This window comes from Tetrao urogallus, assembly GCF_951394365.1.
Source record: "Tetrao urogallus genome assembly, chromosome: 6".
Lineage (NCBI taxonomy): Eukaryota > Metazoa > Chordata > Aves > Galliformes > Phasianidae > Tetrao > Tetrao urogallus.
The window spans coordinates 57139892-57157552 of NC_136819.1; the positions used below are offsets into that span (position 1 = coordinate 57139892).

The window sequence follows — 17661 nt, forward strand, 5'->3', positions numbered from 1 at the left end:
CACTAACAGCTGAGGCTGAAGGCAGCTCTGGTGGTCACCTTGTTCAACCCCCTGCCCACAGCTGGCTCAGCTTCCTAGGGTGCCCAGCTTTCTAGGGCACCATCTGCAAGACAGCCTTGAAAATCAAGAAAAACGCACTCACGCTTTTTGAGTAACGGATCACCTGATGATGGAATTAATCAAGTGGTCTGTAATTTCCATCTATTAAAAGGGAGAAATTGCTCAACAGGCAGCACTCAGAGCTACCACTGGAGGCCTTTTAATACTGGGTTAATTCACATGCACAGCCAGCTGAACGGCTCCAGAGTTTACTTTCAAGATCTCTATAACCAGTGTTACAAAAGCAGCTCTATGAACACAGAGTGCTTTTGACTAGTATCGACTTTCCTCAAGGTGACTTTGCTTGCGCTGAGTTCCTCCATAATTAAGTTATGGAAATAAATACAATTACAGTACAAGCATGTGGCTAGTATTTTTCATATATGCCATTTAACAAAATCAGAAATGTTGATAAAATGCAAATAACGTTCCTTTTTTTTTTTATTTATCTTTCAAGCAAAGACAGAGAACAAGTGATCATGCAAACAAAGCTAATGTTTCCCGTACAATACTCATAGTGTAACATCTTTAATATTCTAGAGCAGTCTTGCAAAGAAGGGAAGTTATTTTAAGAAGCCTTCTGTATTTTGCCTGTTTCCCCATCCCCGTAGAAAAGCAGTAAGGAAGGTCGCTGCTTGGTTCCAGAAGTGAACTGATTAACCCTCAACACATCATCACTTTCTGCTTCTGTTATCATCTGCGCTGCCCGTACCTAATGCATAATGGCTCATTTAAAAAGCTAAATTCAATGACGGACTAGCCCAGAAAATAATGACTGTACTTGTAGAAATCAGGTCATCACCAAATCACCCGTATCACTAGCAGATGTGAATTAGGTGTGGTTGAACGCTCCTGATTGGCCTCCAAGCCCTTCTGTGATCAACACACCAAGGGCAGCGTCAAGTAGGTCATTAACGCTGCCACATTTGCCATCCTGCAATGAGTGGTGTGCTGGAGTAAGGAAGTAGATAATGTGGATAACAGCACACACTGCAGGGGAGAGGCATGGCGGGATGGAGCCTGAGTTTCAGATGGTACCCGCTGTAGAATTATCAGGATGTATTTTGTGATTTCCATATTCAAAAGGGGCAGTATTCTGACAGCCCCAGACCTGTCCTTCTTTCCGAAAAAGAATAAAAATACCCCACTCCCCCCTTTTAGGAAGTGATTTCCTTGACATGTCGACATGCCAGTGCTGCTCTCAGTGTCTCCCAAGCCCTATTTTAAGCAAAGATTTCAGTAAGGGAGCGGTGCAGTGACAGCAACAGGGCCTGAGGGAGCACATGGAGCTGCCTCAGGGGAGGGCACATCTCTGATGTCACAGCAGTGATGCTGTAGTGACACTGCTTGACTAAACCCTCTGGAGGACACAAGCCACGTAGCAGCACTGTGCAGATTGCTCACAAACAGCTGTTTTGCTTCTAAATACTCCGCACAAGCATAAGTGCTGTGAATTACTCCTCTTCTTACACCCAGGGGTCTAATTGTTAGGTATTAAGAGCTAGCATAGACTTACTAAAAAAGCAAGGAAATGGCATCCTCTGCACCTGCCTTTATGCTTCAGGAGGTGATGCAGAGTTTTCTGAGGCAGTGCTTGCAGGTGGGCATGGGCTGGGAACAACAGCTGGGTATGGCAGGTGAGTGTGATGCTCCACACCACGCTTCCTTCTGGCATGAGGATGCATTCCTTGCACTTGCAAAGTGCCCAAGCCTTCCATCTGATGCTAAAAGGAGTTTGGACATGAAGTCAGGACATGCACATGAGATGTGTATCCTGCCCAATGATCACTGCAGTTACACTCCCAAGAGAACTGCTTGCAAATATTTACAAATATGCATGTTTATCATGGGTAAATTCCAAAAGTTTTTCTGTGACCCAAGAAGTTACATGCTACCATACCTTAGAAGAGCATCCTGTTTCACTGAATTAAGAAGGCCCAAATATTTGATCCAAGACTTCCCTTGGACTCTCCTTGGCTTGCAGAGCCTAAACCCGAGTCAGACCCCTGGTCCTGGTGCTTCCCATCTGAAGTCCAAGAGGCAGCTCAGAGAAGGGCTCACCATGGGCAGCCCTTCTGAGATGGTTCTCTCAGCACCAGCACTGCCAATGCCACCTCCTGTAAGCCGTGCCAGGAGACAGCACCAAAAGCAACACATCAGCTATCTAATACTTGGTGCTGAGCACAGTTGTACGCCAAGGACAGCAGCCTACGATGCTCCTCCTCCAGATCTGCTTGACTGTGCGTGCCAGAAAATATCAGATATCCACTGATCCATGGAGAGATGGGGGGCACGGGCTTAAGCCTCAGCCAGCCCTTTTGGATGCAGGACTGAAGGCATGTGGGTATTCATTTTCCCCGTCAGCACAGCATCCAAATATAGTTTAGAAAAACACATTTGGAAGAAAACTTCTCAAAGGCTTTGTGGAAATTGCATATTTCTTTTGGGGGGCAAATTACTGTTGCAGGAAAAGCAGTGCCAACAAACTCCCCGAGGCTCAGCCCGGTGCATGCAGTGTGCAGCAGAATTCAGGGGGATAACAGACACAGGACAACTCCTGGCCAGTAAAACCATCCACATCCTCCAGGTCGAGGATTTCCCCATTGAACTCTTCAGTGCAGCCACCAGCCCCTGCACCAGAGGAGAGGAGGGCAGTGCTCAGCAGCTGGCCTAAGCTGATTTTAAAATTGTCTGTTCTTCAAATTTTTATTAGTTTTAAGACAAAAGGGAGATAAAATGAATGCATGACGCTAGCTTATACTGATACTTCAGTTCAGCCAAGGGTACAGCCTGGATGTGTTACCCTTTCTGAAACTCAGCCTGCTTTGCTACTGTCCGTATCGTTGATTCAAATGTTTCCGCTTCAATGTCCCTTAATTAAAATGTTAGTGGTCAATATTTCCTCAAAAGCATCTCGAGAAGCTGTTTTATTCACGTGTAATTGCTTCGCAGATAATGCCAGAGGAAAACAATCAAACAGCTGGCAAATCAGCCCTCTGTCGGCGCCTTTTAACACATTTCATCTTCATCTGTTCCATTTAAAATCAGCCAGTGCCACTCAGAGCCTTGCAGCCGGCACTGGAGTTGGGCTGGTTCAGACACAGAGGGCCCAATTCTGGTGTAACTTATTTCACACCTATGAAGAAAGGTTGAGGGAACTGGGCTTGTTTAGCTTGGAGAAGGGAAGGCTGATGGGAGACCTCATGGTGGCCTTCCAGTACTTGAAGGGAGCAGATAAACAGGAGGGGGAACGGCTGTTTGTGAGGGTGGATGGTGATAAGACAAGGAGAATGGTTTTAAAGTGAGACAGGGGAGGTTTAAGTTGGCTATGAGGAGGAAGTTTTTGAGCCAGAGGGTGGTGAGGCACTGGCACAGGTTGCCCAAGGAGGCTGTGGATGCCCCATCCCTGCAGGCATTCAAGGCCAGGCTGGATGTGGCTCTGGGCAGCCTGGGCTGCTGGTTGGTGATCTGCTGAGCATTGTGCTCCTTTGCAACCCAGGCCATTCTAGGATTCTGTGATGATTCTACGAGTAGATCTCCCCAGTCTGGCAAGAACATAACCAGCATTGTATGATGGGAACTCAAGTCCAAGCTTCAATAACATGCACAGAATCCTCTCAGTGTTGGTGCATTTATACAAACACAAACACTGACCCCGCTCTGGTTTCTGCTTTGAAAAGCAAGTACTTCACTGACAGAAATGAAGAACACTAACAGCCTATTCACAACTCTTTTGAGATACATTCTTTAGAAGCACAATACTCAACACAATGCAATATGGTGGGCAATGCCTTAATGAAGCTCTGGGTGTTCAACTGGACTTGCTGAGCTTCTCCTGCCTGCAGATGCATCACCTCACACTGTGAAGGTCACCTAAGGAAACCACATCATAGATCTGCTCAGGACTGATGCCGGCAGCAGAACCTTGGGGCAAAAGGACCAGAAAACAGCTCCCCAGCACTGCACCCCTCTCCTGCAGCCAGGGCACCACAAGTTCTGCCAGATGTTCCTCCAGGGAGCAACTTGCAAGAGATGCTCCTCACCGCCAGCTGCCCCGTGTCCGTTTCTGCCCATGTCTGCCACCACACAGCTTTCCAGCCTAGATCTCTCTGCAATTTAAGCCCATCACTGCCAGTCCAATCCCCAGCTTTTAGGAAAAAACCTCCCCTTTCTTAGATGCCCATCTGAAGACTAAATGCGCTTGCCCTGCTCCTCATTCTTCTCTCCTTCACTCTGAGCAATCCTCATGAATTATTTCACAGCTGCATCAGAAACCTTTCCTGCTCCCCCATCACTCCTCTGCCCTTTCCCACAGGTTCCTCCTTGCTTCCCCCCCCGCAGCAGGGATGTCACCCCACCTCCTGCAACACTGCTGCTTCATGGAACAGCGTGGCACAGTCACAGCCCCATCAATGCACCTACAGCCTAGCAAAAAAAAAAAGGCAAAAGATGGCTTTACAGTGTGGAAACTCAGAGAAAGACAGTACTGCAAGGGTGGGAGGCAGTATCCAGGCCACCACAAGAGGCAATGAGAGGCCGTTTGAGACTGGCTGTTATGCAAAGCTTCAGCTTTTTCCTAATTACTAGCAGTTTAATGAGAAGTGCCTCCGGCACAATGGAGTGAGATAAAACAGAGCACATTAAATTCGGACAAATGCTCTTTCTACCCATGAACCTATTTCCCATTAGAAGTCCTGGGTCGCTCCCACTTCCCATCTATAGCATTAGGGCATGCAGCAGAGTATGGCACAATCTCAGGTAAATGCAATGTGGACACTTCTAACAAAAGGAATCTAAATGCTTTTTTTTTTTTCTCTGGAAATTCACATGGAACAGAATTTTCTACCCATTGTACTGCAATAACCAACCCAATACTTGACTGTGGAAACTGAAAATAGTTAGAGAAGAAAAAGCATGCCCCCTGTATCCTGTAGGTAAACGACAAAGTACTTAAAACCTGGGACATATTCTTACATACAGCTGCTCCCTAGCCTCACTCCACTTTATGTCCAGGAGAGGGTTAATTAAAGATGTTTCTTCTAAAACCAGTTACTTTGACAGGGGTCACTGTCAGTGCAGGCTGCAGTGGAGCTCAATGGAGTAATGAAGGCAGAAAACAGGGGAGAGTGAAAAGGAAGAGGCATGAGTAGATATCCTGCAGATCAGGAGGTAACCAGGCTCCTGTGTTACTGCAAAATGCAGATTACAGGAACGCCTGCCTTAATGCTGGAAGGCTATTTAAAAATCCATCAGAAACTCTAAAATATGCTATTAGGGACTCTGCAGTCCCAACACCTACTGCATAAAAATCCCGAGCTATTAAGCAAACCAACATCACTTCAGGTCAGCCATCAGCAGGCTGCCAAGCCTTAAAATAGCAGCAGCATTTAGGATGCTTTTCAAACAAGGGAAGAGGGAAATTCGGCTGTGCAAAACTCAGCCCTCAGCCTGCAAAAATGCAGCTCATCCCCCAGGTGCAGCCAAGTGCAGCAGATGCGAGCACTGCTCTTGCTTGCTCTGCATTGCCTCAACACCCACAAAAACTCTGTCTTCTTTTATTGACATGGGATGCAGACACTGACTGCCACATTGCTGCTGCTTCTGACTCCCAGCTCCTGCTCCTTTGATTCCCTTGCTCTTATAAACCAGGCAAGGGCAGCAAGCAGGAGACTGATGGATGCCTCTGTTCTTGAGCTGTATTATTCATCCACTGTCCCAGCTCAGAAAATGGGGCAAGGCTCCTCTCCTCCTGTGCCCATTTTCTCTCCAACCCTGCTAATAAGCTCTGTCTTTCCTGCAGAGCAGCACACAGACACACTGGCCTCGGTGAGATCAGAAAGAGCAGAAGGGGGCAATGAGACATCAAATGCAAGCAGTGTGTACAAACTGCACAAGCCTGCTGTGCCAGCGTGAGGTGTTCACAACAAATTCCAGCCCTGGGAAGCATCCAGGCAGCATCCACGTTAGCATCCAATGAGAAATCTCCATTTCAACCTACAGCATTTGAAGCCTTTGTTTTCAACTGCCTATTTGAAATAGGAAAGATAAGATATGCAAACGTTGCAAAATGCAACATGCAGACTAACCTGAATGATGCCTCATTCTGGATAACCAGGTCTTCTTACAGCTTTCTATCAAGGCCCCGAAGGAAAGCACTTGTAGAAAACAAGCAGCAACTCAGGAGGGGTGAAAGGCATCCAAGGCCAGGCTGGATGTGGCTCTGGGCAGCCTGGGCTGCTGGTTGGCGACCCTGCACATAGCAGGGGGTTGGAACTGGATGAGCACTGTGCTCCTTTGCAACCCAGGCCATTCTATGATTCACAGGACAAACATCTCCTTCATTTCCTCTCTGGGACCCCACTCAGACACCCCCAAATTCACAGTGCCAGGACAGCAGCCAGCTGTTGGGCAGCCAAATAAAAAGCCAACCAGCACTTCCCTTCCCTGCAGCCTACCAGAGGTATTCCAAAACAACAAGGCTTGAAACAGCATTGTCTTTGCAAAGGAGAATCCAAGGCTCACTCCTCTTCTACCATGTGGTGCAGTTGAAGCTGCTCCAGCCGCAGCAGCTCCCCGGGGCACCTTCCTGAGCCGAATTAACCCACAGAATCATAGAATGGCCTGGGTTGAGAAGGACCATAATGATCACCTAGGGATGCTCACCAGGAAAAGTTTGATCAAAGTGTACCATGTACCAGGAATCCTGCAGAACTGTGAAGCGTGCAAAACATGTTATCATTGTAGCTCAATTCTGAACGTGCCAGTGTTTTGTCGGCGTTTTACAAGCATTAAATACAACCTTTCATCAGCGTGAACAACATCAGGCTTTTTTCTTTTCTTTTGCTCGCACAAAGCTTTTCACAGTAAGAAAATGAAAATGCACGGAAGCTAGTGAGGCACTGATAACATTGAACAGCCACTGCAAAGCTATTTAATGCAGTCTGAATAGTGTGACAGCTGGGGGTGCAAAAAGGTATTGAAGTTACTGTAAGTGCTCACATTTGCATTAATATTTTATGGCACAGCTGCCTTGCCACAATACACAGTTATGTCCTTCCGTGCTGCTGTCGTGGACCACGGTGGTCAATACTGTCCATGCACACTGTGCTGTGTTTTGCTTAACCTTTTTAAACCACAGGATCACAGAATCACCAAGGTTGGAAAAGACCTCCAAGATCATCCAGTCCCACTGCCCACCTCCCATCAGTATTTCCCCACTAAACCACGTCCTTCAGTCCCACATCTAAACAGTTCTCGGACAGCTGCAGGGATGATGACCCCATCACTCTGCTCCATGCTCCAGCCATCTTTTGGGAGGATCTCATCTCATCTGCCAAATTGAGAGGGACAGGACGGTTCTCCAAGGGGAAAATACAGGCACACGTAGTGGCCAAAGTGATGACAGTGAAAAGAACTCTACCCCACCTCCATTTGTTTCAAGGTAAGTCCCAGAGCAGAGGTCTGTACAATATCTCGTCTCAAAGTGTCTTCTTTATTGTACCATAAAAAAAGAAGTGATGAAAGATTAATACATCTGCTTTCTTGATATGCTGCTACTTATACTTTTGGTTTATATTAATTTTCCACTTTTTATTTTCTTTTAAAACTTGCACTGGTTAGTTCTGGTCTTTCATCCTGTCATGTACGTGAGGATTTAGGCTTCTAATAAACGAAAGGCCGGAAAGGAAGATCAAATAAGATAACAGTGAATATTGCTAGATAACAGAGATGGACATTAAAAGTGTCGTTGCAATAGGAACGTATCATTCATCGCAGCCAGAACAAAGCAAACACAAGCCAGAGAGGTGACACAGAAACTAATGAAGCAGTTGAAGTATATTTTCATTCCCTGTATTTAATTCAAATTGCCATGGCAAGGAGTCTGATATAAACATTTGCAGAGAAGAGTACAGGAAAGGTGCTTCACAGCTGCGTGGGGCCAAGGTGCAACCCAAGCCCAAGCTGGTAACTTCCCCCTGAGCAGGCTGAGAGCTGAGCAGAGAGGAACCCGATGGGGTTTATCAAGGACAAGTGCACAGTCCTGCACCTGGGGAGGAATAACTGCAGGCATCAGTACAGGTTGGGGCTGAGGTGCTGGAAAAGAGCTCTGCAGAGAAGGATCTGGGTGTTCTGGTGGCCAGCAGTGTGCCCTGGTGGTCAAGAAGGCCAATGGAATCCTGAAGGGCACTGCAGAGAGCACGGCCAGCAGTGCAGGGAGGTGCTCCTCCCCTCTGCTCTGCCCCAGGGAGGCACATCTGGAGTGCTGTGCCTAACATGGGGCTCCTCAGCTCCAGGCAGATGGGGAACTGCTGCAGAGAGCCCAAGGAGGGTGTGGAGATGGCAGTGGCCTGGAGCAGCTCCCAATGGGGACAGGCTGAGAGCCCCATGGCTGTGCAGCTGGAGAACAGAAGGCTGAGGGGATCTGAGCAGTGCTCAGTGCTTACAAATATCCAAAAGGAGTGGAGTCAAGCGGCTGGGGCTGGGCTCTGTTCAGTGGTGCACAGCACCGGGACAAGGGGCACGGGATACAGACTGGAGCCCAGAGAGTTCTGCGTGGACATGAAGAAGAACTTCTGTGCTGTGAAGGTGGCAGAGCCTTGGCACTGAACCCAGAGAGGTGGGGGAATCTCATCCCTGGAGAGATCCAAATATTCCTGCACGTGTTGTGTGCAGCTGCTCAGGGAATTGCTTTAGCAGGAGGCTGGACCACATCTCCAGAGATCCCTCCTAATTCCTACAGTTCTGATTTTGTGGTTGCAAACCCTGACAGGAGCCCCAGGTGTGCATGCACAGCTGCAGCCAGCTGCTTGCACTAATCCAGCACAGGGAGCACAGAGCCCTGAAGCGTGCATGAGATCAATCTGCCCATGGTAGCACCAAGCACACAGGGAACATCTTCACAGCTGAACCACATCCATGGCCAGTAACAGCTCTTCCAGAAGAGTCCCAAATGAAAACTAGTTGGGAACCTATAGATCCTGGAGCACGGGCACAGCCCTGCAGCTGGACAGGACTTTGGCTGGCAGGGTGATCTCTCTCTGCTAGCACCCACGATAGGCCTGACAACCTAATCACAGCCACTCACAGGACACAGCAGCCACATTTTAAAGCTCTCAAAACTCCCGAGACAACTGCACATGCTTTACAAAGTCTTTGAGAGTTGCACGCATGACTGTTATTTTGCAGGAGACATGATCTCTGGCCTTTGGGAGTTTGCTGTGCATTACAAGCACAATTCTGCACATTTCAAAGAATCACAGAGTGGCCTGGGTTGCAAAGGAGCACAGTGCTCATCCAGCTCCAACCCCCTGCTGTGTGCAGGTCGCCAACCAGCAGCCCAGGCTGCCCAGAGCCACATCCAGCCTGGCCTTGAATGCCTGCAGGGATGGGGCATCCACAGCCTCCTTGGGCAACCTGTGCCAGTGCCTCACCACCTTCTGAATGGAAATTTAAAGCATTCTAGCAGCAACAATGACACGTGAAGCCAAAGAACTGGTGCTGACAGTGGCTGTTATCTAAAATCTGGAGTTTATCCAGGATGGAGAAAGCAGAGAGGCTCAAGGTTTTGAAAGCAACCTTTTTAACAAGTTCATGCAATGGAAAGTGGAGAATGTGTGACGCTGAAAGACAAACATGGCAATTATCTAAGGACATCAAGACTCACCAGAAAGCACTATCTTCACTTTTACCACGGATGATGCTGTATGCCACAGACTGTCCTTCACAACAAATCCTCCCTGCAAACTGATGCACTCTCAGCTTCAGCAGAATTACTGTCAGAGAGCTCACTGCTGAATATCTTTCCACATCTGTTTCCCCAGGTTCTCTCCTTCCTGGTGCCAAGTGGACTTAAGACACACACCACTGGCGCAGCAAGAGGGAATCACAGGACAGCCTCCTTATAATTCAACAAGAGCACATCATTATCTCATCCAGAGCAAAAATAGCACTCTGGCAGAAAGCATCGCCTCCTCCTCGTCTCATCTAATTTAAATACAGTTCCTCTGCCTTCTCAGGGTGGTGATCTGGGAAGGGAGAGGAGGACAGCACACCAAGGGGCAATGGCAGTGCCAGCTCAACATCTTCCCTGCTCTCAGCCCCACATCTTCCTTAGTTCCTCGTGACCTCCATCATCTTGGTTACCTTCATCACACCCACTCCTCTGACCCCCCGACACTGCAGACAACCTCACAAGAATAAACTGGACTTCAATGTCTATTCTGCCCTACGTAAGCAGATCATAGAGGCTCATGTGTGCCTTTCTACGTGCCATTAAGGAAGAGACAAAGCAAAGCAATGCCTTCCCAGTAGCACATCTGTAACACTATGGCAGTGTCCTGCTGGAGCATGACACACTGCATGTTTACAGTGGCCCAACAGTAAAACTTTTGGAATCTAAATATGATTGATCACATTTGATTCTGCATTCTAACCATAGGGGTGAGCTTGGACTGCTGCACATGGGGACCAAGTGAATGGCCAGCAGGGACAGGGAGGTGACTGTCCGCCTCTACTCAGCTCTTGTGAGGCCCCATCTGCAGTACTGCATCCAGGTCTGGAGCCCCCAGTACAGGAAGGACGTGGAGCTCTTGGAGCGAGTCCAGAGGAGGACAAGGGGGAATGGTTTTAAAGTGAGACAGGGGAGGTTTAGGTTGGATATGAGGAGGAAGTTTTTCAGCCAGAGGGTGGTGAGGCACTGGCACAGGTTGCCCAAGGAGGCTGTGGATGCCCCATCCCTGCAGGCATTCAAGGCCAGGCTGGATGTGGCTCTGGGCAGCCTGGGCTGCTGGTTGGCGACCTGCACACAGCAGGGGTTGGAGCTGGATGAGCACTGTGCTCCTTTGCAACCCAGGCCATTCTAGGATTCTGTGACTGCCATTAACATTCATAAACATTCATACAAAGAGCACTGTAACTGTATTTCCTTGCACAATGCTCAGTATTTCCCTTCCACACCTTCTCCCTTGCTGAGATGGAAATCAGCAGCAGGATCTCTGAATTGCAGACCCAGTGCTGCCTCTGAACAACACTTCTCTGGCAGATTCGTGATTGCACATGCCACTAGCAGCCACACTCGAAGGCTGAAGATTAGCAGTTTGATATCTTTGCCATTTGACACATCTTATCAGCAGCATCCTGTGTCATCCCCAAGTCAGGAAAGCTGTGATGCTCTCTGTTTGTTGAAATAATCTGTCAACACCAAGCACGTTTCAGGCAATCCCGCATCTCAGAGCACAGAGGTTCCACTGCTGAGCACGGAGCCATGAGGACAGAAACAGCTGTTGGAGGTGCTCTGCCAGGCAGATCACTGCTCTGAGACACAACTACTGCTGAGGTCACCTCTGCAAAGAGCACTTTTCAGACTAAAATCCCTTTTAAGAAGGGCATCCAACATGGGTCTGGAGTTGGGTCCAAAGCCAGGTCTTGCTTTCATCCCTTTCCCATTGGCATCAGAGGATTAGGAGATAACCCTAGGCATCCTCAGGCCTTGCTGACAACAGCCTTCAATTTCCAGGTTATGGTCCCTAGGGCTGCTGTTTACCATAAAAACTCCCTCAGAGCAATGGAGACGATGGACAGCTAAAGCACCCCAAGAACCATCAGGGAAGCACACAGCATCTGAGTAAACCATAGAAGTGTGACATGAGAGATTAAAACCTGGAAGGGGATGAGCTGGGCAAACCCCTGAGATGGTACTCCCATATATTTTAAGCACACTGAGCATAAACATAGGCATAAACACATACTTAGGAGCAGGTCAAAGCTTCACAAGCTGCTCCATTCTGTCTCTGCACTGACGTTGCACAGAGGGCTGGGATCAGTGCAGGGCAGCTTCCACTACAGGGCAAACTGCACCAGGCTGCACCAAAACCCAACGCACACAGAGTCAGATGATGATGGGTGAAGTTAACGGAATGCTTCATGTAAACAGAATACCCTAAGGTGGATCTAACTAATCTTGTGTAAAGGGGCGGGCTCTGGAAATAGAGCTGCAAGCCAAGATTTATGAGGATCTCTGAACAAAAGAAAGGGTTGTTCCCCCTAAAGCCTCAGCTCAGCTTCTTAATCCTAGAATTACACAACTTTCCCAACAAGCTGCACAAGGAATAGTTCTTAGATACCACACAATGTAATCTTAACCTATCTGTGCTCTAAATCTGTCTGAAAAGTGTTTTTCATCCTGACTTCAAATTCATTTCAGAAATGTTTTCACCAGTAAAAAATTCACTCTGATTTGTTTCACTGTGTAGCCTGGCCTGGCATCCATAAGGATCCATGATGCAAAGGGGATTAAAAAGTTATTTTCAATGAAACAATTAGCACTTTTTTGTTTGTTTGTTGGAAGTTTGGTAAATTGTCCTTCAGGAACAAGCCCTTACAGCCGTCTGCTTCTTTAAACCAAACGACTTAATTTATACAGTAAGCTTCCCTCCTTAGGAAAGGGGAAAGTGCCCTCCAAAACTCAAGCAAAATATTTCCTAGGAGACAAGTACAAAAGCTTTTTCTTCAAAGCAGAAAGATATGATGTACTTTAAAGGGATGCTTCCAGAGGAAGAAGAGAGAGTTCAACAGCAGGGTGAGCACAGCTCGGATGCATGTGGCAGTTCTCCTCCTGGTGGCTGAACAGAAGGCAACCTCCCCCCGAGGGTGGGATGCAGAGGGGACCGAGTGCCCTTGTTTCATCCTGAGGTGAGAGAAGGGGATCTTCAACCAAAGACAGCACAGCCATCTTCATAGAAAAAGCGAGCAAAGAAACCTAGGGAGGTGAGGGGCTGAGAATCACAGCATGGCCTGGGTTGGAAAGGAGCACAGTGCTCATCCAGCTCCAACCCCCTGCTGTGTGCAGGTCGCCAACCAGCAGCCCAGGCTGCCCAGAGCCACATCCAGCCTGGCCTTGAATGCCTGCAGGGATGGGGCATCCACAGCCTCCTTGGGCAACCTGTGCCAGTGCCTCACCACCCTCTGGCTGAAAAACTTCCTCCTCATATCCAACTTAAAGCTCCCCTGTCTCACTTTAAAACCATTCCCCCTTGTCCTGTCAAAGTGTTCAAAGGATGCTTTGTTTCTGCCCAGGACCAGACCCCGACTCCTCTCCCTTTCCAAGGACAGCCACAAATGAAACAAGAACTTTGGCAGCACCGGATCACCATTGTATTTCATCCACTGTTAAATATCCAAGCATTCTGACACCAGACCAAACAGGACAGATATTTCTGAAGGTTTGACTTAGATCTGTATATGTTAAAGAAAGGGGTCATGGCCTTGTTTAATGTTATCCTTGATAGCTGTAAATCATGTAGGTACAGTTCCAACATCACCACTTGCAGAAGCGCCCGGAGAATTCCCTCCTCTCCTCCGTACATCACTAAAAGCAGCATGACAACCAAGTGCACCTTGATGGCAATGCTGCAACCGAGAGATTTTCCTGGAGCTCCAAGATTCAGTAATCTAGCCAGCATGTCAAATGTGAACCAAATAAACTAACCCATAGGGGCACTCAGTTACCTGCCAGGCCATAAACAGCATCAGCTCCTCATCCTCCACAGAGCAGCTGTTTCCCTTTGGTCCAGCTTTTACCCCTGGCCACTTTCTGAATGATTGCACATGTTTATTTCAACTCCTTAGCTGTGTTCCTTACCTGCGAATGTAGATAGCAAATGTCTGGGGGTTTTGTTTCTTGTTTTTAACTACTTGGCAAAAAAAACAGTGTGTCCTCAAGCAGCATTTAATTCAGAGCAATAGCTAGAGAGTTATTTAAAAGCAGTAAATCAGAATGATGGCAAAACCAACTAAAGGATTTCCTTCTAAATTCTAACCTAAATCTCCCCCTTTTTTAGTTTAAAGCCATCCTCCCCTGTTTATCACCACCTGCCCTTGAAGAAAGCTGTTCTCCCCATGGTTATGCACTCCCTTTAGGGCAATGAGGTCTCCCACGGCCACGCTCTCCACCTGCAGTTCCATCCATGCACAGCTGCCCCAGTGCTCAGATTTGGTCAGAGCCATCTGAGATCACGGGAAACGGATCAGATAAGAGGCTCTCCTAATGGATAAACCACCTGGCATTTGCAGATCTGTGTGCAGCACCTGGCAGAATTCTGATGGCACAAACAGCAAAGCATTTGCAAGGAGTCCAAAAAATCAAGCGACCCTCCACTCAATACACACAGACCCAGGCCAGGCTTTGCCACCCCTTCCACAACCAGCTCCTGCAGCAGCACCGATCAAGGTTCCAAGTGCTGCCAAACACCACAGCTAAGTGGAAAATGAAGAACAGGAAATTATCAGAGAGTGCTATTTTCCTTCCAAGTGTTGATGTTAACATCTCTCATCCAGCCAGCAAGATGGTAATGGAAATGAATGAGGAGGCAAAGATTTTCTGTGTTGGATTTTTTTTTCTTTTTTTCAGGCTATGCAAACACAGTGCCATTTCAAACTTTACATTTGAGGCTGAAGACTTAAATCAGCTCTTCAAAAGTGTTCTTGGATCCAAAACCAATGTGGAACACAATGCTAATATCATTTTCCTGCTTCAGCTTTACTAAGCCAAGATGCTTCTCAAGTAATATATCCAGGCTGGATGTGGCTCTGGGCAGCCTGGTCTGCTGTTTGGTGACCCTGTGCATAGCAGGGGGGTTGAAACTGGTTGAGCATTGTGGTCCTTTTCAACCCAGGCCATTCTATGATTCTATGGTAATATTTCAATGATGCATTTTTTTTTCAGAAATATATATATTCTAATTGTTTACTTAAACCGATTTGGGGGCTTCATCACAAAATTAAAAACATTTTTTATTGCAGTGCTTCTGTGTCCTATGAGCTTCAACCTGCCTGACCTCTGTGGGGCACAGTCTTTTCTCTCCTATCTTGTTCACAGCTAGATCCAATCTGCACTGGTATCGAGCTTTGCACACCAGTCTGCCCACACGTATTTGACCAATAACAGATGACAATACCCAGTGAAATATCTGCCTGCCTATGATGGGCAATCACCTGCGATTTAATCACAGCTGGAACCTGAAGTTTGTCACGTTCCAGAAATACATCTGTATTAGAGGTGTATTGAGAAGCAGCATGTGATGTGAAATAAATAAGTAAATAAAATAAAACCGTAACGAATCCCAGACAACAAATTCAAGAACACGGGCAAATAGCTAAATAAAGCACGATGGGAGGAAAAGGCTGTCTGCCAGAAGGAACTCACTCTCCAAGTTGAAAAAGAAACAGCACGTCAAAGCAACCTTTCATAACTCTCCCTGCTCAGACCACACAGCATCACAACCTCCAGACAACACATCCTGCCAGCAGCAGTTTCACAGCCACACCTGACATGAACAATTAAGGAGAATCTAACAAGTGGGTGCTAGGGCAAAAGAGACTTGCCTCAGTGCCATCCAGAAAGGCTCGCTTAAATAAGCCAACCTCACAGCAAGCACTGAGTGTTGTCTACTCATTGGACTTCAATAAATGAATGAGCAATTACTTACTAATTCAATTATTGTTTATAAAGGAGGTAGAATTTTGGCACTGGTTATAAGTTATGGCTAGTTAAGCAAATCATCAAGGTAAGTGCACTCATTGGGAACATCCTGAAATCTTCTGCGAGGCAAGAAAATCCCCCAGGAGGGAATTCCACCATCCCATAAGGGAAGCACAGAAATCCCCAGCTCTTGGGTCCCTGAAGTAGCAAATATCTTGAGGTTCAACTGACAGACAGAGGGTACTTTTGGGGAAACAAAAGCTCAGTGCTTATAAAGTCACAAGACAGGCTTCTTTTTGAAGGGCTCAGTTTAACTATTTATGTGCATGTAAACACACTTGTTTGCATGACACTGCTTGCATCAGAACAGTCTCCAAATATGTATTGCGAAGATTTTCCATCCTTGAAGTACTTCAAAGAGATTTTTGACTGTTCTCCTTAACCTGAAGTGTGCACAACAGCTGTGTGCAGCACTCCGATCTCAGCTGAACCCAATCACATAATTTATAGAGTTAAACACAAAGTTTGTCATTAAACCTAGAGTGATAAACTACCCGATTACAAACGAGCTTCATTGCCTCACCCGATCCTGCTGTACTTACAAGTCAGATAGGGATTTTTTTTCAGTTTTATCCCCTTTTGTGCAAGCACATTGGATACATCCTTCATGCTTTCATTTGTCTCCTCTTTTCCTGCCAGCCCAGGTGACCAACGGCACCACAATCTCCATACTTTCACCACTTTCACCGCCCAGCATTTCAAGGGTAGCTTTTAAAACAGTTTCATGGGAACGTGAAGAGATTGCCACCGAAATCAAAAACCCACCGATCTGAGCAGCAATTAAAGCAAAATAAGACAAAATCACCTGCATTTCCTCTTTCATCACTTCTGACAGGAACAACAGTCAAAACGCACTAAATTAAGGGCTGCATACTACGTAAGCATGCTGCTGACAAACCAGGCTGAGATGGACTTTTATTGTGAACTTTTTTTTTTTGTTTTTAATTATCGTTTTTAAGATATGTCCATAGAAGAGCAGCCCCACCTGACCTCAGCCAGAGCAGCCACAGGACTTCCGAGCATAACTACTCCCAAAGCTGTACAACGTGCCCTGAACTCCCGTGGTTTCGTGGTGGCTGTGGGGTTGACAGTATGTTAAGAAGCCCTGCAAATCAGCCCCTTCTCTCTAGGGGAGCGCAGGAAGAACCTCCCCGCCATTACTTACAGTACACGTCCACTCGTATGGACTTGATGGCCGGTGAGCCCAGGCCGTTCTCAGCCTTGCAGTAGTAGCGGCCTCCCTGGTGGCGCTGGATGTTGGCTATCCGCAGCGTTTCATTGAAGACGCTCGAGTCTTGAAATCTGTCAGACGCACTTCCCGCTGTTTTGGTCCACCTGATCTGAGCAAGCATCAAAAAAAAAAAGACCGTTACTTGAAGCTGCAGGTTGGAGATCTCACCGGCGGCTGGAGAGCCAGGAGCGTGGCAGAGATGTGGGGAATAACTCCAAGCCCCTGCTGGTGACACAGAGCTGAAATGGCTGCAGAAGAACTCCCTGTTCACAGACATCTCACCGGGAGCACGTGCTGTGAATGCAAACCATTCTTTCTGAAATCGCTTTCATCAAAGGCGAGGGCACGCTGGGAAGTACTTTCAGAACAGCTACCACCAAATCTGGTGTTAAGCATTTGCCTGAAACTGCAAATGATGAACACCTATTCCTTCTTTGTTTTTTTAAATGCCTTTTGCATTTTACACTAGCAATTATTTTCCCAATGTGCAGACTTTCTGAAGTGAACCGTTCAATTTCAAAGTCATCAAACTGCCCATAGCACCCAACAGCTGCCAGGGTCAGGAGTCTTGGGCCCAGCAAGGAAACAAAGCTCCCATGGTGCTGACTCAATAAAACCCATATAGCCCACTGAATAAAGCAAACCTCAACCATTCCAGAAAGTGGCAAGAGACAAAATGTGCCATGAAGAAACTGCACCACCATCCGATGTGGGAATCCATTGCTCCCAGCAGCAATGTGGGCTGACCAGCGGTCACTGCAAAAGGCTTTTGCATTTAATACCCGATGGGAAT

The 17661-nt window shown here is 47.2% G+C and overlaps 1 protein-coding gene across 1 annotated transcript in view; it reads right to left on the reverse strand.

The window, feature by feature from the left end:
- Window positions 1-17661, reverse strand: part of MDGA2 (MAM domain containing glycosylphosphatidylinositol anchor 2) — a gene marked incomplete at both ends in the record, with an annotated part of 309306 nt that overhangs the window by 172992 nt on the left and 118653 nt on the right. Inside the window, one exon of the mRNA XM_079537937.1 lies at window positions 16803-16977. Coding sequence (XP_079394063.1) covers window positions 16803-16977 — 175 coding nt within the window. The remainder of the gene's footprint in view (window positions 1-16802; window positions 16978-17661) is intronic.